At 38.5% G+C, this 27,296-nt stretch overlaps 1 protein-coding gene across 1 annotated transcript in view; it reads right to left on the bottom strand.

Moving 5' to 3' along the window:
* Positions 1–22,618, bottom strand: part of zswim5 (zinc finger, SWIM-type containing 5) — a 68,062-nt gene extending 45,444 nt beyond the window's left edge. Inside the window, exon 1 of the mRNA XM_057857207.1 lies at positions 22,054–22,618. Coding sequence (XP_057713190.1) covers positions 22,054–22,576 — 523 coding nt within the window. The 5' untranslated portion in view covers positions 22,577–22,618. The remainder of the gene's footprint in view (positions 1–22,053) is intronic.
* Positions 22,619–27,296: the final 4,678 nt, after the last annotated feature.

Below are 27,296 nucleotides of genomic sequence, written 5' to 3'. Positions count from 1 at the left end.
TTGAGAGAAGTAGCCCTCCCTCACTTCGGTCATGGTGACATAAACTAACTTGGACCTCGTATCACGGCTCTTTTAATCATCATTACTAAATGTTGGTATTGTTACATTGAAAACATCTTGCATGAAATTTAAAAATAAGATATACCTTCTGCAGAGGACTTTGTTGCTTGTCACTTAAAGTTCTTTTCCTGCAAGTTCTCCAATGTGAAGTGGTATTCTGGCAGCCCGAAGGGGGAGGGCATTTTGGGCTAGTCAATATTTTGATCTAGTTACTGTACCATTTTTGGACATATATCCTACATTGTGCACCTTTAGGTAGTGAGCAGTGTTGTTAATAATGGCGCTGGACTTTAACGGCGTTACTGAGTTATTTTTTTCAGTAGTGAGTAATCTAAGTAATTATTTTTCTCATCTTGGCAACGCCGTTACCGTTACTGAGGATGTAAAGGCATCCCTTACTATGCGTTACTACATTGGTTGAATGACACAAGAAAAGTCAGAGACACGGACTCACGGAGACGAGAAAGCAGAGTGGGAGTGGGGAGGACGGAAGAGAGTTGTGACACCGTTGCTAATGCGATGCTAGGTGGCTCCAATAATACCTGACTGTAGCCGATAGCCTACAAACTACTCCCACATGATGCTACGGTAGATATCACATGTATATAGAATTAGATGCGAAATGACAGACACGGCAGCGTTAGCACATGAATAGATAACAAGATGCGAAATGGTAAATTGCCGGCGTTAGTAAACAGCCACCATCTTAAAGCAGTAGACTTCTCAGGAAGACTTGTAGAGAACCTTCAGGCGCACCTAACTAACTTTTTTTTTTCTAAAATATTCCTAAATCGGCAAAATCTGGACTTGAAACTATCTTTAAATGATTAAACAGTTTTAAAACTTTCACATGTCGAAAGTAGACAGAAAGGAACTAATGCAATAACAGGAGCAATTTTGACAACTTTAACAGCTGATTCACAACATTTAATGACTTCCAAATACAGCAAAGGTTACTATGTTCTTTTTTTTTTTTTTTTTTTTTTTGGAATGAAAAAAAAAACATGAACAGTAACACCAGTTGCTTTGCCAAGTAAGTAATTAATCTTACATTCAGGTAACTGTTACTAACTCAATTACTTTTTGGGAGAAGTCATTTGTAACTGTAATTAATTACTTTTTTAAAGTAAGATTAACAACACTGGTAGTGAGTATTGAATTGTATTGTGGCACTCTCAAATTTAGATTTAAATATGTTATACATTTCCCAGAGGAAAGACTACACTGCACTGCAGGACAAACCTTCTCTCCAATCTTAAATTTTGGGAAATTTTGTTTGTGCATCTAATAGTCAGGTGCGCTCTGCAGTGCAAAAATTACAGTAACTAAAGGGCTAATGAACTAGAGCATATTACCAAATGAAATCTCATTTCAATTATTCGCTGTCTCAAAACTAATAACAAAGGAGAATTGGACTTGACCGCATAGCACCACCTTAGCAACAGGGATGCTCCTTGCTGCCAACCTCTGCCTGATGACGTCATTTACAGAATGCCCGCCAGTACTCAATTTACAAAAGTACAGCATTATGCTATCCTCGCCTTATTTCAAAACAATTTTCGACGATTTACCCGCGAGATTCATCATGCCATGTTGATGTGTAGTGATTAATTGCTCACATGAAGGAACAAGACTTTATCTGTGGCCCGAAAAAATCTTTAGCAAGGAGTTGGACATTGTTCATTAAAGTCCAGCGGAAGAACTTCACACCAGCTGCGACATCTGTTCTATGCTACAAACATTTCAGCGATGACATCTATGAAAACCTAGCAAAATGCAACCTTGGTTATTCAAAGGTGTAAGCACACCCCCTTACAGGGATTTGTAATTGTAATCATGTAAATGCATTCTCACCAATCAGAATAACTTTGGATTGAACTTGAACAGTTGGTCACCATTTGGTTTGATTGGGTTATGATTTTGGGCTCGCATAAGTGCTCATTTATATTGATCATTGATAATGAATAATATCACAGACTGACTGGGAAAGAAGATTCAGATAGAAATAGGCCTTCCACTCTTTCCTTCGTGACGTATCAAGCCACCAATCAGCGTCATCACCACCATCAATAGTGCCAAGTAAATCATAGTCATTTGACACCTGAGGTTCATAGATGTATGGATTAATTGTAATTATCCTTCCCTGGGAGCCCTCACTATCATTGTTGTCACTGCTACTTTTGCTGGAAATAGTACTGATGTCGCTGCTGCTACTGCTGCTGTTGCTGCTACGCTTGCTGTGTATACAGTCTGTCACTGTTCCGTGAATGACGTCACACTTCCGGCTTTAGAAGTGGGATTTACAGAGTGCCAAAAAATTCGCTCCGTGCAAATTCTTCATGAAGTTACGCATTAGAAATGACAATCATTTCGAGGAACCCGTCCAAAGTTTAAAATTGTAAAATTAGGTCCAACTCCGAAAACCTCTTCGTAAGCCCTTTAAATGATTTCATCACATATCACGTGAAAGAGAACACATACCACCAGTGGTACTCATATTACACTTTGAGAAACACTGTTGTTTCATATGCAACACTGTATTTATCATCCGTCTAAAACACCTGAGCCATTATCCAACAGAAGCAACAATGTTGTTGTTGTAAAAATACTAGCAACTTGTATAATACATTTTGTTGGCTTTTAGACTATCCTGTCCTTCAGGGTGGAAATACATGCTCGGAATTCATCTTAGCCTAGGGGTCACATGCTATCGTATGTTGCTTCTGCTTTATCTGCCTGTCCTTATCTAATGAGGGAGCTGGAGAATAAGCCAAAGTGCTTCTCAGATATATAAAGAGGCTATCGCCTAGTTTTGTTTTTCCCAGATTGGGCATTTTAACCATGCAGTACACAGTTTTGGATACATCTGGGCCAGTAGAATGATAAATGTAGAAGCACCGTGTAACGTACAGTATGTAGGCTACGCAAGACAACGCCTTCCAGCCAACAATTCCATGTCATTTAAAACTACAATGCATCCTATTGTCAGATACACACAAACAAGGAATCGTCCAATGAAGTCAACTGTCACTCACAGTTGGTGGCTGTACAATGGACACAGATCATTCTGGAGATCCAGTAATACTGGATTGCAAGTGCTAAATAAAACAAAGGTAGACCTCAGATATCTACAAAAAGACATTCTTCTTATAATATCAACTCTCACACAAGAAAACGCACCTACGTTTACTATACAAAAGGAACAAAGAAGGCAAGGTTGGTAAACAGTACTGTGCAATGCTCGTCATTCATTGAGTTTCTATCTCCCTCTCACTACCGTGATACACGACCTGGGGGCAGGGGGTGACATAGCTTGGCAACATGCAATGCAGAACATATTTCCAAGTAACCAAATGATAAATGTGTCCCTTTCAATGTATAACATAATACATATAAAGCAAAGTTCAGAACTATAGAAAACAATAATTCTGTGCGCATCACAAATGTTTGTTTCTCAAAATTTTGAAAAATTTGTTTTTTTTATACAAATTACAGTACTCAGTAATTATATTCTTAGCAATGCTTTAAATAAATTAATTGTATGCTAAAAAATCAATTGTGCTATAATAAACAATTAATTCCTTTCTTTCTGGTATATTACCATTGGTTTTCAGAAGAGATGTGGAGAAAATCAAGTTGGCTAACATGTTCCAATACTAATTTTCGATAATAAATTTGTAAAATGTAAATAAACCAGCCTATTGTGATAAAACAACACAATTGCAATTGCAACTGCATTAACCATCAAAGTGAAGTCTAACTGTAACTGAAGTCTTGAAACAAATCTGAATAAGGAAAAACATTGCAATAAAATAATGCAAACTGGCTAAACTTGAGAGTAGCTGAGATCTGTCATGACAGAACATCGCTTCAATGATATCTGGCGCCATCCAGCGTTGTGAATGGGTATAACGTCTAGACCGCGAATATAAGACGACCCCCACTTTTTCAGTCTTATTTCAATGCAAGAAAACACCGTCTTATATTCGAGCCAGTATGGTACATTTTTTAAAATTCATATTCGTATAACAGAGGTACCTCTACTTACGACATTAGTAACTGGTTCTGGAAGTAGTCACGTAACCCGAAAATTCTGTGAGTACAGACGCGTTTTCCATGTAAATGCTATATTCCGTTCCAAGTGCTACTGAAACGCCACAATAATTTTATAATTGGGGCAAAACTGGAAAAAAAACAACAGCCAAAGACATTTGAATGATTCCATACACCTATCCTAACCATTAATGCCTGTAATGAAGTAGATAATAAAACATAATGCAAAGCAAATAATGAAAACAAATACATCACACGTCAACCCGCAATAACAACACCGTCACACCTGTGCACGTCATCTTACTGCGACACCCATAAAAAAATGTCATCAACAACTGGCCAGTAGGATATCAGAATCCCATTACTGAAGCATGATGGGAAAGATTATGACCAATAGGGCAACAGGCTCATATGGCACAATATTAAAAAGCAGAAAGCAGGAAGTACATACTGTACGTATCTTTTACAATATTGTATACTATTTTTGCCTCTCGTAACCTGAAACTTTTTTAACAAGAGGCAATATTTTCCTGTGTAGGCGTGTCGTCACCTGAAAAAATACGTTTGTAATGATGTTCGTAAGTAGAGGTATCACTGTAATTACAACAAGAAAATATCACATTGTTTCATATTTAAAGTCCCCACTGTTCTAACAACAATGTGAAGTGGAGTCCCTCAGGGCTGCATGCACTGGCTGGATCTGTTTAAGCCTTCACGATTTAACATGTTAACAAAAGGACCTTTGTCATAGCTGTGTGGACAAAACTCTGCTCCTAAATCACCCCACAATATAACTGCGTACAGACCAGGCTGGCAACTTCTTTAATAAATGAACCACAACAGGATTCCAATTCCTGAAGGAAACTACAAGACAATATAAAACTCCTGCAATAGGTCTCTCTGCTTTAAATTTGCAAGGAAACAAACTGATCGTGTCAAAATATTTTCTATTCTATTTCTATTTTCGGGTCATTCTGGGTCAGTTCTCCCAACTGGGTTAACCTGACCATCTCAAATTGTGATGAAACGTTGTAGAAATTATGTTTGTGAAGGGAAGCCCTGTTCTGTATGTAAAGTGGCATTATAAAAGGATGCCCAACATGTGCATACCACTGTGTTTATATTTTGAGTTAAATGCCAAATGTATATGTTTTTTTTTCTTGCATTTTCAAAAATATTACACAATAAGTGACTTGATTTCATGATACGATTCGAACCATGAGGTTTTTTGATCCATTAAAGCCCTACTTTCAAGTGAACGTTTGGCACCATTTGGGTCACTATAGATTGGAGATCAACCCATATGGGTTTTTCAAGACCGATACCGATTATTAGTAGTTAGAGAGGCTGATGTTTTGAACAGATATTCATTTGCAGTAAAAGTAAAACACTGAACTTCAGTGAAATGCCTAAAGCCGGTTTATTAATCACACAAATAGAAAATACTAGCTCCAGAAGTGCCTGAGGTGCAATACAAGTAATGGTAATGGTAACTCCATTTATTATTACCAATTAACCAATCAGAGGACAGGGTGAATACTAGTGCAGGAGACAGCAGGCAGGAGAGCAAAGCGTGGCTGTATCTGAGCTAAAATAACCCAGTTTTAAATTGATTTTTTCAAATCGGCCGGTCGGATTTAAAAAAATAAATAAATAAAAAGGCCAACACCGATAAACATCAAATTTCCAAATATCGGCCCTGATAATCGGTCTATCTCTGCTAAAGATCCAATCTAACTGCTAGACAGAACAAAAGACAGAACAGTTTCAAAACCACAACATCGAGCCAGGTTATTTAGAACTCACAATAACGCAAAACCAATAGACAATATTTCATATCACTTTGCAAACCTGACCAAATTTCTGTATCATCTTTAAAACTAATAAAAATATATATACATTTTGAACCAGTGCGAAAAACATGTTAGCACAGCCTATATATCTTGAAACTCAAATTTGCGTTTTTCTCCTGGATCAATATCAGGACTCAGTAGCATAAAGCATACACTCAAACACATGGGAAAAGTATTTTGTAAGTGAAAGCCTCTTCACAATAATGTGTGCTGTGGGCTGAATACAGAGTACAATGCAAAACAAAAGTGTGAGTGACAGCCAACTGGCTTGGCACCACTTGGCACAGATAAGGCCTGCTTGTCTTTGGCATGACAATAAAATACAATTTATGTGCACAGACAATGACAACCTCTCTTCACAGGTATAAAGAAAAGTACACCACTCAACACTAAAAACATGTTCTTTTCATCAGATCCCAGTGAAAAGTTGCAGCAGTACAACTTGTCCTTCCTTTTATCCAGTGAACAAGAAACCGATGAATAAAACGAGCCTCTGATCATAGAAACTAAGGAAAGAGTTGGACATGCCTGTGTATCAACTGTAGGACATACAAAGAACATAATGGGCTGATTGAATTGACTGAAATCTGTTTTACTGCTGTTGTAAATTGTTAGTGGATAATTCTCAATACATTAATATTTGAGATGGGTGTTTATCCACTAAATTGTGAATTGTGTTTCATTTTTCAATAAGTGTTTGTTCAATTTATATACGGCATATGTATGTTGTGTTGTGATTTAACAAACACCGGTTTGTTGATTCAGAGACGTAAGCCCTTTTCACACAAATATCCAGGGAAATTCCCATGTAAGGTAACGTAGGATTTACTAGCATCATTGCTTTCACGCATGTAGAGATGTCCCGAGAATGACGTGGATTGGACACTTTCACACACTTGTCCCGTGTTGCCCACTGGCACTCTCTGTGCGGGGAGGGCTGCTGGCGTGATTTTTTAACCCGGACATTACACGTCATTTTTGGTCCGCATCGGCTGTCACACTGTTGGTCAAATGGTGTTTTGTTCGAGAGGGAGCATTCCCAAAGTCGTACCGGCAGTCATTTCAAGCTCATCAAGACAGTATTTAAGCCCAGGCGATCCAAGAGAAGGGTGGAAGGAAGAATCCCTCTGGCTTTGTTTTGTTGTCTTATCGGCTCTCTGCCAACCGCTTAGGTTAGTATTTTATAGATCCACGTCAACCTGATATCTTGTACCCATTGTGTTTTTCCCCCTTATCAGCCAGCGATTGTGTGGATTTTTGTATTTAATAAACCATTGAACGCATCCCTCCGTTGTTTTCTGATTTGAAGTACAAACATGTTTACGCAATGGCGAAAGTAGAGTAGTAGAGGAAGTAAAGATCTGCCTGCCGTGATATTTAGTTCATCAGCCATTGTGCTGTGACCCGGGAATTTAACGCACACCGCTTCCCGGGGAAGTCCCGGACATGATACTAAGACGCAACCCGTGAAATGTCCTTGTAATCTCCGTCTCAGTTGACCCGGGAAATTGTTTTCACATACAACTGCTCCACGGCTAAATCCCGCGATATTGCCGGTGTTTCGGAGTGTGTGAAAGGAGCTATATAGTGACTGTTCCGCAGTTTATCTGATGGAAGTACCAATTCTTCAGTATAGCTTACAGATGAGTTGGGACGGAAAAAAAAAAAAAAAAAAAGATTCAACCAGATCTAAAAAATAGCTAGTACACACAAGCAACAAGAAGCAACATGACTTGAGATCACCTACAACTATAAAAGTAATAGTTTTAAGGGACCACTTCAAAATAAAAAACATAATTATGTATTTCTTCAATGATGCATTGCTTGTTGGGCTTTTATTTTGAGGTTAGATGGCATGTTTCCAGGAAGCTTGCCACTGCTACTGGTTTGAATGCACATATTGTTATGTAATCAGTTGAGTACGATTTGGTACATTCAATTCACTGCCCATAGTTATTAGAGCTGGGAATCTTTGGGCACCTAACGATTCGATTACGATTACAATTCAGATGGTCCGATTCGATTCTAAAACGATTATTGATGCACCCCCCCCCTTTTTTTTTATTTTTTTTATTTTTTATTTTAAATATTTTGTACATTTGTTCCAAAATTGTTCAAAAATACTCTCAGGCTAAACCAAACTACTATTTCAGTATCAAGTTAACATATAGCAGTAAACAAATATACAAAAATAACAGTAAATAAAAAACTCCAGTCCCCATTCTGTATCAGCAGCTTTAAACTACATTCAATTAATTTAATGTTGTGAATCAACCGTTAAAGTTGTTAAAATTGCTCCCGTTAATCCATAATTTCCCTTTTGTCAACTTTCCACATGTGAAAGTTTTAAAACTATTTTAAAGATAGATTCAAGTCAATATTTTACCGATTTATGAGTATTTTAGATAAAAAGTTAATTAGGTTTGCTTGGAAGGTTCGCTACAACAGCCTTGCAGAGAAGTGTACTGCTTTAAGATGGCGGCCGTTTACTACGTCTGCATCTAGCTTTTTGTAGATGTGTTGCAAACGCTACCGCTACCGTAGTGCATCTAGTCTTATATAAATGATATCTACCGTAACATTATGTGGATGACGTACTTTTGTAGCAGCTTCAGGTATGTTTTTGTGTTTTTTTTTTTATCTCGTGGCATGAGTTGAGCTAGAGCCGTGAGTTGAGCATTGGCATTACCCGAGGGGCCGGGTAATGAGAAGCACGATGTTTAGCTACTCTCGCTTCGTTGCTCATTGACCGCGCGGCGCGCTGAGTGTGTTGTACTTCCGCTTTACTTGGCATATTTCAATAATCGGAATTTGGATGTTTGTGAATCGTTCTCGAATCTTCCACGGCCGAATCGTGAATAATCTAAGAATCGGAAATTTTGCACACCTCTATTGTGAAGTACTGAAACTATATCTTGAGACATAACATAGCTGCTTAATCCCCGAAACCATACCTCAAATTTGTACCTTAAATTGTTGAAGCATACCTGCAATCAGGGGAATAAATGAGGCGACTAAGAATATCAGTTAACTCTTCCCAGACAGCTCAACCAAATGCAGTGTATCTTATCAATACTGCGATAGCAGACAATAATACCAATTTGATGGATTTGGTAAGACAGTAGCTAGCATCATGTTCTGGCTGAGAACAGACGACTTTCAAACTGTTTTGCTCTCATGAGTGAAACTAGACCCTCATGTGGACAATAAGGTAAGAGCAAGAGAAAAAAGGACAGCCAGTGTTGGGGGAAAAAATACCAGGACAAAACAAAAGAGTAGCAAAGAGAGAGAAAAAAAGGGGAAGAGAGTGAGTGCGCAAGCCGCCTTACTCAGCATGAGCTGTCTGCCAAGGCAGAAGTCAGGCGAGTGTGCGAATGTATGTTTGTGTGTGTGCATGTGAGCGCATGTAACTAAGGAATATAGTGGCCATGGGCCAAACAATGGCCTGCAAAACTGGCAGGGCACGTGCAGTGTGTGTATGTGTGTGTGTATTGGAGTGTGTGAAAGAGGAGGTGGGGGGATGCAATTCTTGCATGCACGCATGTCAGGGATTTCTCCATAAAAATTGAGATTGGACAACAGAGGAACATATACTGTAATTCTGTAATTATACTGTAGTCAAGTATTACATGAGGAGCAGCAAGCAAAATCAAGAACGGGAAATTGCTGAATTGCTAAAACCATCAAAAGTCTTATTAGCTCATCCAGTGTTGTATGAAGCAATACATGTCCAACCCATTTGAACTGGGAACGTTTACAGTGAATAATCATGTTTCAGTGGCAATACCATTGACGGCAATAAACAACCAATCAATTTTGACTAGATCACTGGTAGCCCTTCCAATCGGAATAGATTGAATATATATGGCTGTCATTGGTAGCCATGCGTCAATTAAATTGAATTTAATATCAGGAAAAACCTAAATATAATACGTCTTTAAATGACTTACTGTATGTCAGATCCACAAATACACTTCCAGTACTTTTTTTAAGTGTACTTCCTCTAAAATTGGTATTTTTAGGCAAATTCTGCATTTTTATTTATAAATCATACACTGTAACATCTGGCATTCATCTTGTGTACCGGTACTACTTATCCTCACGAGGGTCACGGGTGCGCTGGAGCTTATCGCATTCATTCATTCATCTTGTGTACTGGTACTACTTATCCTCACGAGGGTCACGTGTGCGCTGGAGCCTATCCAGCTAACCACGGGCAGATGGCGGGGTACACTGTAAATCTGTTGCCAGCCGATTGCACAGTACATATAGAACAACTTTTCACACTCATAATCACACCTATGGAGAATTTAGAGTGTTCAGTTAGCCTATAATCATGCATGTTTTTGGGACATGGAAGAAAGCCAAAGTAGCCATAGAAAACCCATGCGGGCATGGGTAAAATGCAAACGCCACGCAGGAAGGATAGAGCCGGGGATTGAACCTTGGACTTTAGACGTGTGTAGCAGAAGTGCTAACCACTAAACCACTCACAAACATTGTCGGGATAATAAAACTTTGAGCACAACTGTATACTGTAATGCTCTCTCATTTACTGAATGGAAATAATTGGGCTGCATTTTAAAATATGAACAAGAAAGGGATTGCAATAGAGGTAAAAATGCAGTACCAACACTAGAGGTGGGTAGTAATGCGTTACTCAAGTAAATGTACCCTAGCAAATGTAAGTTTTTGAGAAAAATGTACTTTTAAGAGTAATTTTACCACACCATACTTTTTACTTTTACTTGAGTATATTTGTGAAGACGAAACACTACTCGTACTCCGCTACTTTGGGCTACAGTACAGTCGTTACACTTTTTCCTCTTTATTCTCCTACTTTGTTGTTCTACTTTATTTTTGTCAGCGATGCCAACAGTGACTCTACCAGTTTCACCAATGAGATATTGCAACAATAATCACATGAGTCCATTATACCAATCAGACATAACAATACAGTCACACTAGACACAGGTTTGCTGTCGGAAGCCATATGAGCAAACCGGCCTGTTCAATCGTGTGGAGTCTTTAAAGTGCCGTAAAAATGTAACTATTTAACACAGAGTCAACATAACTCGAAACCTTCAACATAACTTGAACCTTTCTCCCAGTTTATATATGGCATTTCATGGAAGGAAATATGTTTTTTCTCAACTAAAGGGTACGCTTGCTCTTTGGACAGGTAATGTTTAATTTTTTGAGTTTGAATTAAATGATTTTTGTTTATTTTTTTGGCCTGATATGGTCATGTAATAGGTTATACCACAGTGTAATAATAACACCTTATATAGATGATGATGTGCCGAGGAAAAAAAAACATAATAGCTTAAAAAAAATATCACACTTTAAGCATTTACTCAAAAAGTTAATTACTTGAGTATTCTTTTCACGAGATACTTTTTACTTGTACTTCAGTACATTTTTTGGATGACTACTTTTACTTGAGTAATATTATTTTGAAGTAACCCTACTCGAGTAAATTTTTTGGCTACTCTGCCCACCCCTGACCAGCACAGGACAGAAAAATCTTACAGGCAAGCATGTACACTTTTAGTCTTGATTCAGCTTTTGTGGATGACCATGACCTGGATAACTGACATACCGACACACACATTTTAGAGGTGTATTTTCTTACTCTACCTCTTCTATTCAGCTTCCCTAAATGTTTGCCAGGTGAGCAAGGAGTTGAGTAAATAGGAGTTAAGTGCCTCCAGCTTCAAGTTGCATAAATAAAGATTCAAATAACATGCATGTTTAAATGCACACATTTTTTTAGGTCCAATATCATGTTGATTGTGTAGGAGTCTAGGAGTTCAGTGGATACAAATCAGGAGCATGACCGCAGGAGAATGTGAAGTCTGTAGTATGTGGCGATGCGATGATGGTTTGCGTTTGAGTGCTATTTTTCTTGGCTGAAAGAAGCACTGGTTCCATCTGGCAAGGGTGCAAGTACAGTCATCCGCACACACACACGTGCACACACAGCTATTGTCAACAAAAGTATAGGGGGTTAAAGTGCCTCTTCCTTTCTCTGATGACTCTTAGGTGCTTGGAGCACTAATTCTGTTATAGCTGTCCCAATAATAAATTAATGAATAAAGCTGGCAACTATGACGCAGGGCGCCGTTACTGCTCTGTATGAAAGGCAAGCGAGGGCATAGATTCAACATTAGCTTTGTACTGTACTGCATATGGTTCCCATTGTTACCTGCCTAAATAAAATGATACAGCAGTAGTGAGAAAAAAATACTCTTTCTACACTGTGTTGTTTGTTAATCCAACTATTATTAGAGCCGAAATGGTCACACAGCAACAGTCTCATGTTAACACCTTTGTGGTTGTATACACTAATTCAAAATGGCAAATATTCTCTTAGCTAACAAAGATTGGAGGCTCAGTTTACGACAACACAGCAAGCTTTTGCGTGTATTGTATTCACGCACTAAAAAAAAAAACCCTGGTGAAAACAATTAAAGCACGCTGAGGTAAATTAAAGTGAATTGAAGAAGTAGCAATAAGAAGGGGGATAATAAGAAAACAATGGGATCTGGACAATGGTGGAGAGTCTTGATCGTAGTCTTCTTTTCCCACAATGAAACACATAGGACTGACTGCCCCTGGGCCTCGGTAACAACTGGATTCCAACAGACATTATCATTAAGAGTTGAAACAATGTGCCATGGTATGTTCAGTGTTTTCTGTCGGTTGAGAATTGGTTGGCAGGATGGCCGCGTAAACAGCATGACTCGCACAAACTGTTGCCTGACTAATATGAACAATTAATTGTATTGATAAGTTAACAACGATATTGAGTTGTTTTTAATGGTGTATACATCTTCCAACTTTTGTTTCTTGTGTTTGATTTTTTCATCTTGCCAACTTCACCGTAAGCCTTCAAAAACCATTTGTTATTTTCAATTTGCTGGGTTTGTAGCACAACCTGTTGCTTTGGTAGGTGCTTGAGCGATACACCCAGCAATCAAGATTGTAGAGCTTAAAAACATACAAGTAAGTTGTAAAAAATTTAAACAGTGTAAAAAGCAGATGAAATAAAATATGATTCAATCGGTTCTTTCAACGTAGAGCTTTAATCTATTGTTATAGCAGCAGTGTTTCATCCCGCTGATGATGATGAAACTTTGAACTCTCATATATGCCAAATGATTTCCTTTCTGCTACAGTTGCAGGAAAATGCTGACACATGCTTAGGGTAAAATATAACTATTAAAATTGATAAAACAGTCTAAATTTTCAAGGCAATAAACATTAATGTAAATATCAAAATGTAGATGATACATATTTATTGAGGTTGCATTCAATATAGAGGCTCTCAAGAGAGTTTGAAAACAATGACTCCAGCAGTATCGTTTGGGTGCAAGGTGCATGGTTGAGTGAAGTTACCATATGAATAGGGGGACCAAGAAAAGCTATGCAAGTGCTCGAAATGAAGAAGGGCTAATCAAGATAAGAGGTTTAGAAAATGGATGTGCATGGTTTTTCATTACAATTTGGGGAGAAAGAACTGTTTCCACAGTGACGTCACAGGCTCTCTCACTGTATAAGAACAAAAGTGGAAACCATTTATAAGGAATGTTGTTACTATTCTGAACAGGCCTAGGAAGTTGGGGCTGTGCTTGCATTGAAACATCACTCACTCACTCCATTGTGGTATAAAAAGCCTCATTGACTAGAGAAAAAAATGGGGCTATAAATTGAACTTTGTGCTAAAATACTGCAGTCATATTAGCGCAACATTTTTTAATTCAAACAGAGAAACAGATTAGTCATAAACGGGAGACCTGCTCTGATACAATTATATTGCTTTTCATTGATAAATCTATTTCATACAAATGTAGAGAAGGACTAAGGTGGCAGTACAGTGAAAAGACCAAGATGGCCAGATGAGTTCAATTGTGCTAATAAAAGCTTGAAAGCTTTGAAGAGGCCAAGGATGATGAATAGCGTACCAAATGTTAAATACAGCAATTTTTCATCTGGCAGGAAGAAGATAGTGTTGTAAAGTTGACACGTGCAGATGCTGATCATGTGCACATTTGCGACCAAGAAATGGAAGTGCATTATCATATTTGATTACCATTTCCTTGGATCAAAGTCTGCCAAATGTATGGAAATAATTTCTAATGCGGCTATAATGGATGTTTAGAATACAATGGGCTCCTATGGGCCCTCATCAGTCCAGACTCTAATAGTCTAATATGTACAGTATGCTTAAGATCTTAAGGAAGCACAACTTAGACCGTCATTCACTACAAGTGTATGCGCACATGTGTTTTCAATAAAAGTCATGACTATCTGTATCTGACAACCATGATCTATTGCGTGCATTTCCAAATGGGCATGGTAGAAAAAACAGTAAAGCACTACATTTTGTGCCATGAAAAGAAAGACAAATAAAATTTGACAAAAAGATGGTGAAAATAATTGATGACAGCAGAATCAGAATATGATCAAATATGTGCTTAGTATAAAAACTGTTTCAAAGTAGAATACTGTATTATTGTGTTGCACCGATATCGATACTAGAATCGAAAGGGGCCCTGATACGCCATTAAAATGTAGGCATCGGTATCAGCTATTACTAAGAAATATATGTACTCCTCAAGGTTTAGTTTCCAACCGCCGGTCGCCCTTCCCAAGATGGCCACTGATTACGAATACTGGCAAAGAAGAAGAAAAACAGAAATATATGTTTAAACCTAGAAGAGTATTTATTTTGGGAAGTGTTGTTGAATGTGCTTACTTCGTACTCATATTTCCGATGTATGGGCAACTGTGGCTAAAAATACATGTTTAGCGGTAATACCAGCCAAGATTTGAAGTTTTAGTGACACTCATATTGACATGAGTATGTATAATAGATGTTAGCATTGTTAGGAGGAAAAATTCGAAAACGGAGGCTTCTGCTAGCATAAGTGATTAGCACATGTGCTAAGCTAATGTACAAATGTAATAAAATGACACTGACTGTAGACTTGAAGTGGGTATAAGGCTTGATACCAAATTCAACATAAATAAAAAATAATGATAAAAAAAAAACTTTTTTCAAATTTAGAGCAGGTTTTAAAGTTCATTTATTATCCCCATACCAGGTAGCCATAAAGGTTAAGTAATTCCTTATCAGGCATGATAGCAATTATTTTATATTCAAGTGAGTATGCAATAATTTAGTATTAAAAGGGAAAACAAATTCAGAAAACATGGTATCGGTGCAGTATCAGCATCAGTTGATACAACACAGCCAGGGAGCCAAATAATAGTATTGGTGCAACATTGCGTGTATAAAACATGAATAAGAATTCATGTTGTGGGCTTTATTTTCCAATATTTTTGAAAATCTTCAGTTAAATAAACATAATGGAGCGATTTATTTAAGTTGGTCAAAGTTTAAAGTAAACCAAAGGGTTAGCAATGTTTTTACTTTTTACTGTTACAATATGAAGAGAAAAGTAGTATTTCGTACATTGTTTTTTCCCAATGAACCATTGCATAACTGTCTACTGGATAGTTCCAAACCTACATACAACTTTCATAATATTTCCCAAAGAATACTCGTTATTCCTGTGTGTGTGTGTGTGTGTGTGTGTGTGTGTGTGTGTGTGTGTGTGTGTGTGTGTGTGTGTGTGTGTGTGTGTGTGTGGGGGGGGGGGGGGGGGGGGATAAAATGTCAAACTAATATTTAAGCATTCAATTGTCCCATGAATATACCTTGATCGCTGAGGTCAGACACATAAAAGAATACCAAAACTGCAGTCTTGCCTGAATGACTTCTATCCAAACATCAAGTGGTCAAAAGAAGCAGGTAAATGAAGCAACACTGTTCACTAACTTGCACCAAGAAAATGAGTTGGGCTTGGGCATCAGTAAACGCGGGATGGATAAATTTGTATAAATAAAAAGGACGTGCACATTTTGCTTCACCAAGTAACAATACAATATGCCAAATAATTTGCTTAAATTGCCATCCTTTCTCCTCAACATTGATTTGGCAATTACAACCACACCACATCAAAATAATCCATTCCTTTCAAGTCTAGGCTTCTTCTGAATTGTGGACAACGGCCAAACGTGTAACCACCATGTGTTCACATGCACACTGAAACACACATGCACAAAACTAATAAAAGACAGGTGTGAGACTGAGCACAACAGCAACTGCCAGCTTCAAAAGCTATGAGGATACCATGCATTGAGTACACCTACCCACGAATGTAAAAATACTCATTGGAAGAGGAAAATCCACGATGCTGACATGTTCTCAACACTGACTGGACATGAGTAAAATTGTGTTGTTGTTTTTTGCTACTAATTCGATGAAAGGAGTGATGTGGAGGGATGTATGTTGTGTAGCGGTATGCCCAATTTATATTTAGACTAGAGCCTGTATTAGATTTTGTTTGGTCCATGGACAAATCTAAGTGACGCACATCCAATGCCACGTGTCAAATAATGAGTAAGCACAGACTTCCTAAACTAAATTGTAAACACCTACAGTATCAATCAACATTGGATAATATGCAAACAGAAGCAAATTAAAGGAATAACAAAAATACTATAGATTTAAATTACATTACTTGATTTTCCAATGGAATGACTGTTTGGCAAATTTAATGTATCATTTTTAGACCATATTTAATGTCCACTGTTTATGGTATGTATGCTGTCTACACCTGAACGCTACTTGTGAGCCACTTCAATCATGTTGACTGTTGAGTAAACCCAGCTAATGAAACGAGTACAACTTCAAAAATATACCTGTACCACAGTGTTAAAATCAGTGTTGTAGCATTAAAAGACACCTCCCCAGTAGTTTATTCTGGGACAACACAACACAAAACTAATTCAGTTTAATGTGCGTTCTCCCCTACTCCACATCAGGCTTAGCCGCACCCTTCGAACGGGTGGGTGTCCAAATTTGGCAAAAGATCATCAATGAAGGAAAGTATCCTGGTTGCATGAGTGTACTGTAGATTAGAAAAAAAGATTCAAATTAAATTTTGCTGCTTCGAGTATTCGTTTCATTAAAGTGGCGTTGTAATGGTTTATTTTGAAAGTGTTTGCATTTAGTTTTATTGATTTGGGTGGATACACTGCCCTCTCGTCTGCCTCATTTCACATGGATGAATCCAGCTGCTCCCTGTTAAGACCAACTTTAGCTTTTGTTTGAGCTAATGTTAATGCATTTGTAATTTAGTTTATAGGTATATTTAGCTGTTTTTTGAAGGAATATGTGTCTGAACCATTTGTTAAGAGCATTGTAAAAAAAAATTAGCATTTAATAGCATTTAAGCTAGCGGACTTTTGCTATGCAATTAAGCCACTTGTTCTTTAGATCCTCATTTATCTTACTTTTTTATACTGTTTGTGGCTGAGCTTAGGTATTTTAATATTTCATGTTCCTTATCCGATTACTCGATTATTTGAACTAACCAGTTCATCGATTTATCGACTACTAAAATAATCGATAGCTGCAGCCCTAATGTACTGTATATACATTTTCCTATGTTTTGACGCGTGTTTTGTTAAATGAAAATATCGGCAAACTCCAAACGAACACTTCGCCTTTTAAAGTTGACCAAATATAAAAATACGAAAACGAGGCAAATCATGAGAGTCCCCTTACACATTTGTGTACTTCTGAATCACTACTTAGTTAATTCAGAAAAAATTCAAACGTGAAGCAAATAATCTGAGGTGGGTAGAGTACCCCAAAATTTTACTCAAGAGCAGCATTACTTCAAAAATAATATCACTCAAGTAAAAGTAAAAGTAGTCATCCAAAAAATGTACTCAAGTACAAGTAAAAAAGTGTTTGGTGAAAAAAAATACACAAGTAATGAGTAACATTGTGAGTAACTGCTTACGGTGTTTTTTTGTGGGTTTTTTTTTTAAACAATGGTATTTTTTTCTCAGCACAAAGCTATATCTATGAACTGTTATTATTATAATGTAATATAACCTATTACATAACCAAATTAAGCCAAAAAAATAAATTAAAAAAAAAAAAAAACGGCAAGAGAAAAAAATCAACAGAACTGACGCATCATTTGTCCAAAGAGCACGAGTGCCCTCTAGTGGAGAAAATAGTTCCTAGTTTGAATAGTTGAATAGTGAATAGTTTCTTCATAGTTCCTATTATGAAATTAAAAGGATCAAATCTCCGGTCAATCAGTGCCAAATAAAAACTGGGGGAGAGGTTAAAATCTTCGCTTTGAGTCATTTTGAGGGCAGCGCGCTATGTCAAATACTTATTTTTTTATGGTACTTTAAAAACGCCATGTGATTGAACAGGCCAGCGTGATCAAAGAAAGGCAAGCCTGAGTCTGATTGGTTAATGGAGTCATGTGATTATTGTTGCCACCTCTCATTGGTGAAACTGGTAACGCTACTGTTGGCATCACTGGCAAAAAATAAGGTAAAATCTTATATGTAGAATAAAGAGGAAAAATGTAACGAATAGTGCAGCCCAAAGTAATAGAATAAGAGTCGCGTTTCTTCAAAGATCTACTAAAGTAAAAGTAAAAAGTATGGCTTGATAAAAATACTCTTGGAAGTACATTTGTCTCAAAAACGTACTCAAGTAAGTGTAACGGAGTAACTGTAATGAGTTACTACTCACCTCTGCAAATAATGGCATTTGCCTGCACGTTTGTGGACATTCAATTACTTCCGTGTTTGGGAATGCTGCCGTGTTTACTCATGTGCAACACTAACCTGGGCTGAAACTTGGGTGCAAAACCTCTAACCTGGCAGTGTGAAGAGAGTGCAATTAGAGTCTTTTATAAGCACTTGGGAGAACTCCTGACTGACTTTCGCATATGGTTTAATCCCGTTCAACTCTGCTGCCTTGCTTTGTCAGAGCCACAGTCGCTTCAAAAGGCATTGGGGACCCATTACAGCTTTATGTAACGTTCTACAGACAGAGACGTGGAAGGGACACACACATACATTCACACGCAGATTCTTCCTACCCCCCTTTCTGTGAACAAGGGTTTTTTCTACAGCTGGGTAACAAAGCATGACCCAATAATCCTGAAGCTTGACTCAAAGCTGAGGAACCCCCTCCCACCCTTTCCTCCCCTTATATCCCTCCATCCTGCTCTCTGAGGACTTTATAAGGCACTGGCAAAGGAGCTTCTGGTCATACATGTGATGTGTTGGGGAGGGGTGTAAATACACAACCACACTTAGCTTTGATTATTCTAATTATGACTTGGATCTAGAAGTAGGTTATTACACATGGGTTGCTGATGAGCTCCCATCCTTCCAATCATTCTGTGTTACCGTTAAACCAAGCCAGACAAAGGATTTACTTGAAAATTATGTTTATTAAGAGTGTGGCATAGTGGGGGCGGGATAGTGTACACAACTGAAGGTACTTCTCCATCTCATCATTCTCTAGATTGCAAAAAAGGTATGTTTAAACATAAGGACGAGGACAATTTCAAGTTATGCTAGTTTTTGTTGGAACATTATCTTACTCTCAATAATCTTATTTTCCGAAACAATCTTCTTTTACACATAGATCACACACATTTTCTGCAGTTAATAAAGATATGTCAAATTTAAACAGGAAAAAAGCAGGATATGAACAAAACTGCCCATGCTTTCATGCAGGAAGTTGGCATGCTGCAATTCGAAAATGTCCGATTACATCAACAATCGACCTGTACAACATTTGTTGGACAGCACCGGTTGCTTTCTATGCAACAAGGTTTCAAACATGAGTTTCAGATCCAAACACCATTCCAGCTTTGATACTACCTAAAAAGGCAAAATATCCTAATATCAACTTGTTCAGAAGCATTACAGTAACTGGACACTTGGTCCAAGATGTATTGATTTTTGAGAGTCAAAGTTGTGACAAATTATTTTGTAATAAAATTTTTAAAAATCCAACATTCTGACAAATGACTTTGTATTAAAGAAGTCTAATTTCTGTTATCAATGTCGCTCAAATAATTAACAACCAATTACCTTACTGTAAATATTAAAAATAAAGGTCATATTTTTAAGCATGCATCATCAACAAGTGTACAGTAAGTAAGCATGCAGTTATCAGTAATTGTGCAGTGCTGCCAAACGACTATTGTTGTGACAAACAGCATGTACATCCGGGAGTCGTCGTATGCTTAAGAGGTTTGTCGTGCATGGTAGCTTGTTTAAATGTCATTATTAAAAATTCTGAAGTATATTTTTTTGCTCGGCAGTAATCATGTTGTATATGCTGGTTCCCACAGAGCACTAACTGAAGAGCAGGCCCAATCTTATCTTAATGTCACACAACTATTCAACTGGGCTCTGATTTGTTGACAGAGAGACAAAACCGTGTGCCGACCTGCTGTGACTGACCTTGGGGTGAGATGAGATATAAGGTGTGGAGAGACAGGTAAGGCCAGAAGTGTTTGCTATCAAATACATTTTTTGATAGGAGATAAATCCCTTTAGGTGTGTACTGACATTACTTATTTGACCACCCCCAGCAAAAAAAAAGATCTATCAACATCAGCTATGTGCCATATGTTTTGTATTACGACAGTAGGTACATGCACAGAGCGGCATGCTGTGCAGCTTTTATGCGTATGGTACTGTTTATGATAACCGGAAGTGTCCCTCTCTCGCTAGTTAAAACCCCTTTGCCAACATTCTTTGCATACGGTGCCCAATTACATGCAATCATCAAACAGCTAGAATTATCCTGGCGTAAACACATTAATAAAGGTATCTTTTATTTCAGGATCACATCTCACAACCTTGGAACAACGTAACAAAACAGACGGCACTAAACAAAGTTAAAAGTGAATCTCACTTCCATATTCACAAGTCTCACCTTTCAGATCGTAATGGAGTGGAATCAATGGCCATTTAAAAAAAGATGCAATAAGATACAGCAATCCGAAAGAAGCCACAGTTTGCAGCTTCCCCTGATACCTTGAGGCAACATGAAACCTCAGACAAGCTTCAGTTCTCTCTCACGCCATATGGCCAAAGAAGAAGACAAAAAAAGCAACCTACAACACTAAGAGCTGTTTTTTCCACCATTCATCAGTTTTCAATCTCATCCATTTTCATCATGTCCAAACTGTGTGAGGAATCTAATGAGGATGAAGGTGGAGAAGGAGCTTTGCGGAATAGCCCTTTGTTTGAAAACATCCTTTCTGCAATGCTGGAAATGCGAGACGCTTATCGATCACTTCAACTGGGAGCCTTTTGTGTGGCAGGGGTATGGGCAAACGCACGCAAAGAACAGATTTTAGCGTTATACCAAACTACTGAAGTGCAAGTCCATTCTGAAAACACCACCAAACAGGAGGTATTTTCCACCTCGGTGGCGTCCCCGCGTCTCTTTGTCCGCTCCGAGTAAACACAACCGTGTGGGGGATTTTTTTTTCCGGATTAACGTCGGATTAATCATAATAAGAGACCCGATAACAGCCTTTGTTCATCGGCTAAACCACCCACAAGCAACGGCTCGTTTTTTGGGGGGAAAAAATAAACATTTGCAAGTGAGAATTGACGCAAACAAACATAAAGCCCCGTTGAGTCCTTTTGTATCGGTGCCTGTCAATCCTCCTCCGCGCCTCCCCCCTACTTGTCTGCGGGTGGAGGGCTCCAGGCACCCCCGGTTGTCGAAAAAGTGATCATTAGAGCATGTGAAATGCTTCATCTAATGTTTTAAATGCCCCAAAACATGGGACAACATACGTTTAGTGCGATTTCAAATGCCAGGAATAGAGAAGCCAGTTTAAATAGTGACCGAAGCCACAATAGTATAGGAAGCCCTTTAATTTTTAAACAGCAGCTGGTCGGATCTGTTAGCAAAGCAACCTTATCTACACTCTCACGAGGACAGGATACCACCCTTTTTGTCAAAAATGTCTGTCTGAACGCTTCCTCGAGTACAACTACCAATTTTTTTTAAAGAATATACTCACTCGCAATCGAAAACAAAACAAATACATGTACTTTCAACGATAAACTTCACTCAAGCATGTCCGGTAAAGATTCGGTAGAGACGTTCCGAAAAGACTCTACTTAGCCTTAAAGTTGAGGAAATAATTTCACTTACCGACTTGTAAAACATTTTCCACACAGCCAGTCTCGAGCAACCTGATACCACGGCGGAAAGGCAATGCATCTCCAGTTCCCATTGCTCCGGTTGTTCCTACTGTCGTCGTCGTAACAGTAGCGGTTCCTCCGCCACCGGCGTTAGTTGTTGGTCCGGACCCAGTAGCTCCTGACCCGCTGGTCGCCGTCGACGGAGCTTCCTCGCCGGCTACGCGGCATTGGAACGAAGAGTACATGCATATCTCCTTTTCGTTGCGGGGGAAAGACCAGTAGACGATACGACGCTGAACGGGTTCTGGGATCCGCTCAAAACGCTCCTCTACTCTTTCGAAGGCCCACTTTTCCGCTACTGCCTTCGCGGCACAGTCCAAGAGGGACTCCGGGGAACGATACCGGGAGTTGATTAATCCGTGTCCGGGCCCAGGGCCGGGACCCCGGGGAGCCGGGCGCAAGCATGGTCGCTTACTGGCCGGTGGTAGCGACAGGAGAGGATGCGGTGGCAGTTCTCTTCGTCCTTCCGCCATGGCGAGCCGATAAACACTGACTACACACACAGCGCGTGGACACTGAGTTGCAGCCGGAAGCCGATTGCTCTCACACAAGCACACATCAACACCATGATCACACGGTGCACAAAAACGTCCTGCTCGGCCTTTCAAAATAAAATAAAATAATGTAGCTCATATATGTTTACAAAAAAACTCTTTAAAACTAGCTTTTATAATGAATAGAATAGAATAGAATAGAATAGAATAGAATAGAATAGAATAGAATAGAATAGAATAGAATAGAATAGAATAGAATAGAATAGAATAGAATAGAATAGAATAGAATAGAAAGCCTTTATTGTCATTATACAGAGTAAAATGAGATTTCAAGCTTCACCATAACTTGCACCAAATAAAACAGGAGTAAAATACGGCCAAACCCGTCGACGGGGGGTGGGGGGGTGGGGGGGTGGGGGTGCAACCGGGTATATAGTCCCAGGCCCCAAGACCATTTTGGCCCCTGAATGACCCTTCATTTATTTTACTTCACATATTTCTTTTTTATTTAAATCACTGGCTCATTCAATATTATGTTCTACTCGATATATACTTTAAAAACGTTAACACATTAAATATTTCAAATATATTTTTTCCTTTTTCTGCACAACGCCCCACCACTGTTTTAGCAGAGAATGTTTTCATCCCGCTCGGGCGCACTCAAGGCTACACTACGTATGTGCCCTGCAGCGGGAAATTAAAATCTGTCATTTTTATAAACTCTAAACATGGCGAGTCCTCATAAATTGGGTGTGCAGAAAAGAAAAAGAGATGAAGATCAGAGAGGTGAACAAGAAGAAATTAAAAAGTTTTTAAAAGGGTGACAAGAAGCCAGAGAATTAGGGCAAGAATTGGCAGTGGACGGTGATGTCGGTAAGTGAAAGACAGCCGATAACACTGAACGTTTACATTCACGATCACCGTGACCAAAGCCCAATTCGAGTCTGTTACCGGCAGCTTGTAGCCTATTGAGCTGCGGTATGGCAAGAAATGCCGCTTGCGTTGAGCTGAGGAGAGAGAATGTGATGGGAGATCAGGGATATATGTTAGTCTGTGGGGAGCAGGTGCGCGAGGCTGAACACACTCGGGTCCGGTGGCTGGATTTATCTTGGGTTTACAGCCCACTGTGTATTATAGCAAACGCTAATACAGTATTAGGGGTGGGGTGTGGGGCGTGGGGCCCTAAAATGGTCTCTTGTCCCCGGGCCCCTGCAAGTCTGTTGACAGCCCTGAATATGGCTAATATAAAACCACAGGTTACAAGGTACACAGATTGGCAAAGGCGTACCACATGGAACACGTCACTTTTGCTCATTAATTTTCATGACATTAGCAATTGTTGCTAGACAGGTCAAGCTCGCATTTGTCCCATTGGTACAGTAAATGCATGTAAACAGTGTACGAACGAAATGTTTACCAAGCTAAACCTACCAATTCTGTCCTAAAATTATGTCCCTGGTGCTAAATTCACTGATAAAGATGTGGAAGAACATACAAATGTTCAGTTAAGAGATGGCTTGAGTGCCGAGGGCTGAAAAAGATGGGAAAAAGAGCCGACCTGTTCCAGAGGTAGCTTTTTTCTCGACACCTTTTTCCTGTGTGCATTGCTTTACGCCACTGATAATGACATTCTCCTGTTTCAACAATCAATCCTTTCCACCATATGCCCTGTCTTTCTTATATATTATATCCCGTGGTTGTCTTACGTGTCTGACCGTTCTTGGGGGTAATTTACATTGCTATTTTTGTGTAGCGATCACAAATGCTACTCAGTGACAGCCAAGGAACACTTTTGATTTTTTCATTAATAACAAATCTTAATTCTATAATTTATTTACACTTCCCCCTTACTAAAGTTTTTTTTTTTTTTTTTTTTTACTTTTAACAACAGTGGCAGTCAGATACCATTTTAATTTTTTTATAGGTCATTCATTGTCTGACAGAAGCAGCACGGCAAAACGATACGCTAAGTAAAAGTATCAAATGGCTTACCTCTCTGTCCTCTGTAGGACCATGGCCCCCAACAAAATGTTTACTGCATATTAAGAGGAATGGCTTCACCTTGATGGCATTAAACTGGTCTTTTGGACGTCCGCACAAGTTGATCCATTGTTCACATTTTTTCCTCTTTTATGCCTTCGGCAAACTTATGAAGAATAGACATTACGACATATGAAGGATGTAGAGTCGTTTCTACAAGTTTCATAGCAGCAGTGTTTACTCGGCATGTTCTTTTTTGAAAGATTAGCGGCAGAAAACAAGTAGTAAAAACATGAGTTGTATGCAAAGGCGTGTCTATGTTGACCCACTTCCGGGGAACGATGGCAACGTCGCGATCTAAATATAGCATTTTTGCGGTACGCTATTAAGTGAATAAGTGACTCACAGCAAGTGGTGATGTCGTGGTAATATAACCAGTTGTGGAATATAAGTGAGGTAAAAGTACTTCGTTACTGTACTTAAGTACATTTTTTTGTGTCTCTGTACTTGAGTACAAATATGAAGTGGTACTATTCACTACATTTTAGAGCAGGTATCTGTACTTTTTATTCCACTACTTTTCAAATTGTCGCCTGCATTACACGTTGAGTTTGTTTGTTTTCTTTTTTCTCTCATTGTGAGTAGATAGTTTTGTTTACACGGCAATCAACAAGCCCCATGCAACTATACCGTAACTGAGCACTAGAGGCAGCAACGAGTACAAGCAAGATTAGGCTGGTGATCAAGATACTGACCAATAAAAAGAAAAAAAAAAGAAGTGACTACTTCATCCACCACTGAATATAACATTGTGTATAGGACAATTTAAAGTACTCAGAGAAAGAGGCGGATGGCCGACTTGATAAGTACAAATGAGAGTTTGTCCATAGATATTGATGTAATAGTGCAAAAATGTTTTTATGGAACAATGCAAATATTCCATATGCAGGACCCAGATTGAGACAGATGTCTGAGAACATATTACTTAAACATATGTGACAATGTTGTGGCATTAGCATTGCAATGACAGTGACATTTCAGGAGTTAGCCAGTAGAGGGAGGCCTTCTGTAGGTCAGGAATTTGCTAGTTGAGGGTAGTATGGAATTATTGTTGCTTACAGGTTTTGACTTGCCTGTAGTTGACAGGTTAAACGGTAAAGGGGCAGCCTAGACTTCAAAGGTCAAGACGCTTTGGTTGGCGATGGCCATGGCAGCAGAAAGGGATGTGAAGCAGTTGGGCTTACTCTGCCAAGGCAATTATTTCCATGCTAATATCTATGGTTTATTTCAATATGATTAATGGAACTTTTAAATTTTTATTTTAAAAAGTGCTTATACAAACATTGGACAAAGACTGTCCTACAGTTCATTTAATTACTCGGGTTTACAGGAACAAATTCTTACCTTGATAGAAATATTTCTTCAGTTCAGAATAAAACCAATCTCTATGTAATGACAAAAATACTGGTTGAATTGGTGTCACAGTTTTGTCGCTCTTCTGACATTGACACTCCTGAAAACATGGCAGAGACATTAAAAGCTCGGTACTGAGACACAATCCATATCAGTGTCCCTCTGTGCATCACTTTGCTTCGTTTAAAAGCCTGCTTTTTGGCATGCAATTATATTGAACAATAGGTCAAAGTCAATGGAGGATGCAATCCGTTACCATGGAAATGATTATGATAGATTTGTGGATAGACAGAGCAGGTAATTGGAAAAAAGATTGATAGGTAACTGGGTAAAATAGAGTGAAAGAAAGATGGAAGAAGAGGGGGATAAATTATCAAAGCAGCCGTAGGATACAGAAAGCGCCGTTACACCATATCTTTCTAGGATTTTTACAATTTTAAAATGATGCATCTTATCTCTCATCAAATCAATAGGCAATTACTCTTTTACTACCACACTCACTCCATTTTCTTTCTTCCTTGCAACATTAGACTTCAACCTCATTCTCTTTCCCCCTCTCAGTATTGTAGTTCTAGCATGAAAGGGGGAAAAGGGGACGATAATAGTGTCTAATTCCTCTCATCAGATCACGCTGTGCAGGAAGGCGTTGTATAGAGATACCCCTGTTTAAAGAGCACACACTCACATGAGACTCGGTCACATTTATTGAACATCAACATACTGCATATTGTGTTCTTTTTATGCTTTGTGTTTGCAGATTGACAGTACAGATAAATCACCAGTCAGGTGCTAGGGAGCAGATATCAATATCACAATATCTCCTGAGCTTTTTTTTTTATTTTATTTTATTTTATTTTTTTATTGTTATCATTATTACAATATTAATTCAATATCACCCTATTTGTTTCCTCAAAACTCAATCAGCCAAAATGGTTTCCCCAACATCAGTTTAATTTCATTTTGAATAAATCTCCTTGCAGTTATTCTCACTTTGACAGATTATTGTACATTACAACAAATCATACTGTAATTGTCTCCATAATCATACCAGCAACAAACAACTGTATACTGTATAGACAAGTTTCCGAGGCACTTCCGTTTTACTTCTTGCTTTCTGCTCGCAATTTCCGTTTTCACATTATTTAACATAGACAGCAATGGCGCTGGAGTGGCATCACTCACTAAAAACCCTGAAACACTATTTGGAAATACCGCATCCTTCTGCCATCTCAACATGGGAAGACAAAGAAATGGCCGAGAGTGACAAAAAGTAAAATATTATCGTATTTTATTGACTCTATGGCAG

Source organism: Corythoichthys intestinalis, chromosome 14 (genome assembly GCF_030265065.1).
Source record: "Corythoichthys intestinalis isolate RoL2023-P3 chromosome 14, ASM3026506v1, whole genome shotgun sequence".
Lineage (NCBI taxonomy): Eukaryota > Metazoa > Chordata > Actinopteri > Syngnathiformes > Syngnathidae > Corythoichthys > Corythoichthys intestinalis.
The sequence above is the reverse complement of the archived record's forward strand: the minus strand, read 5'-3'. Positions and strand labels throughout refer to the sequence as shown.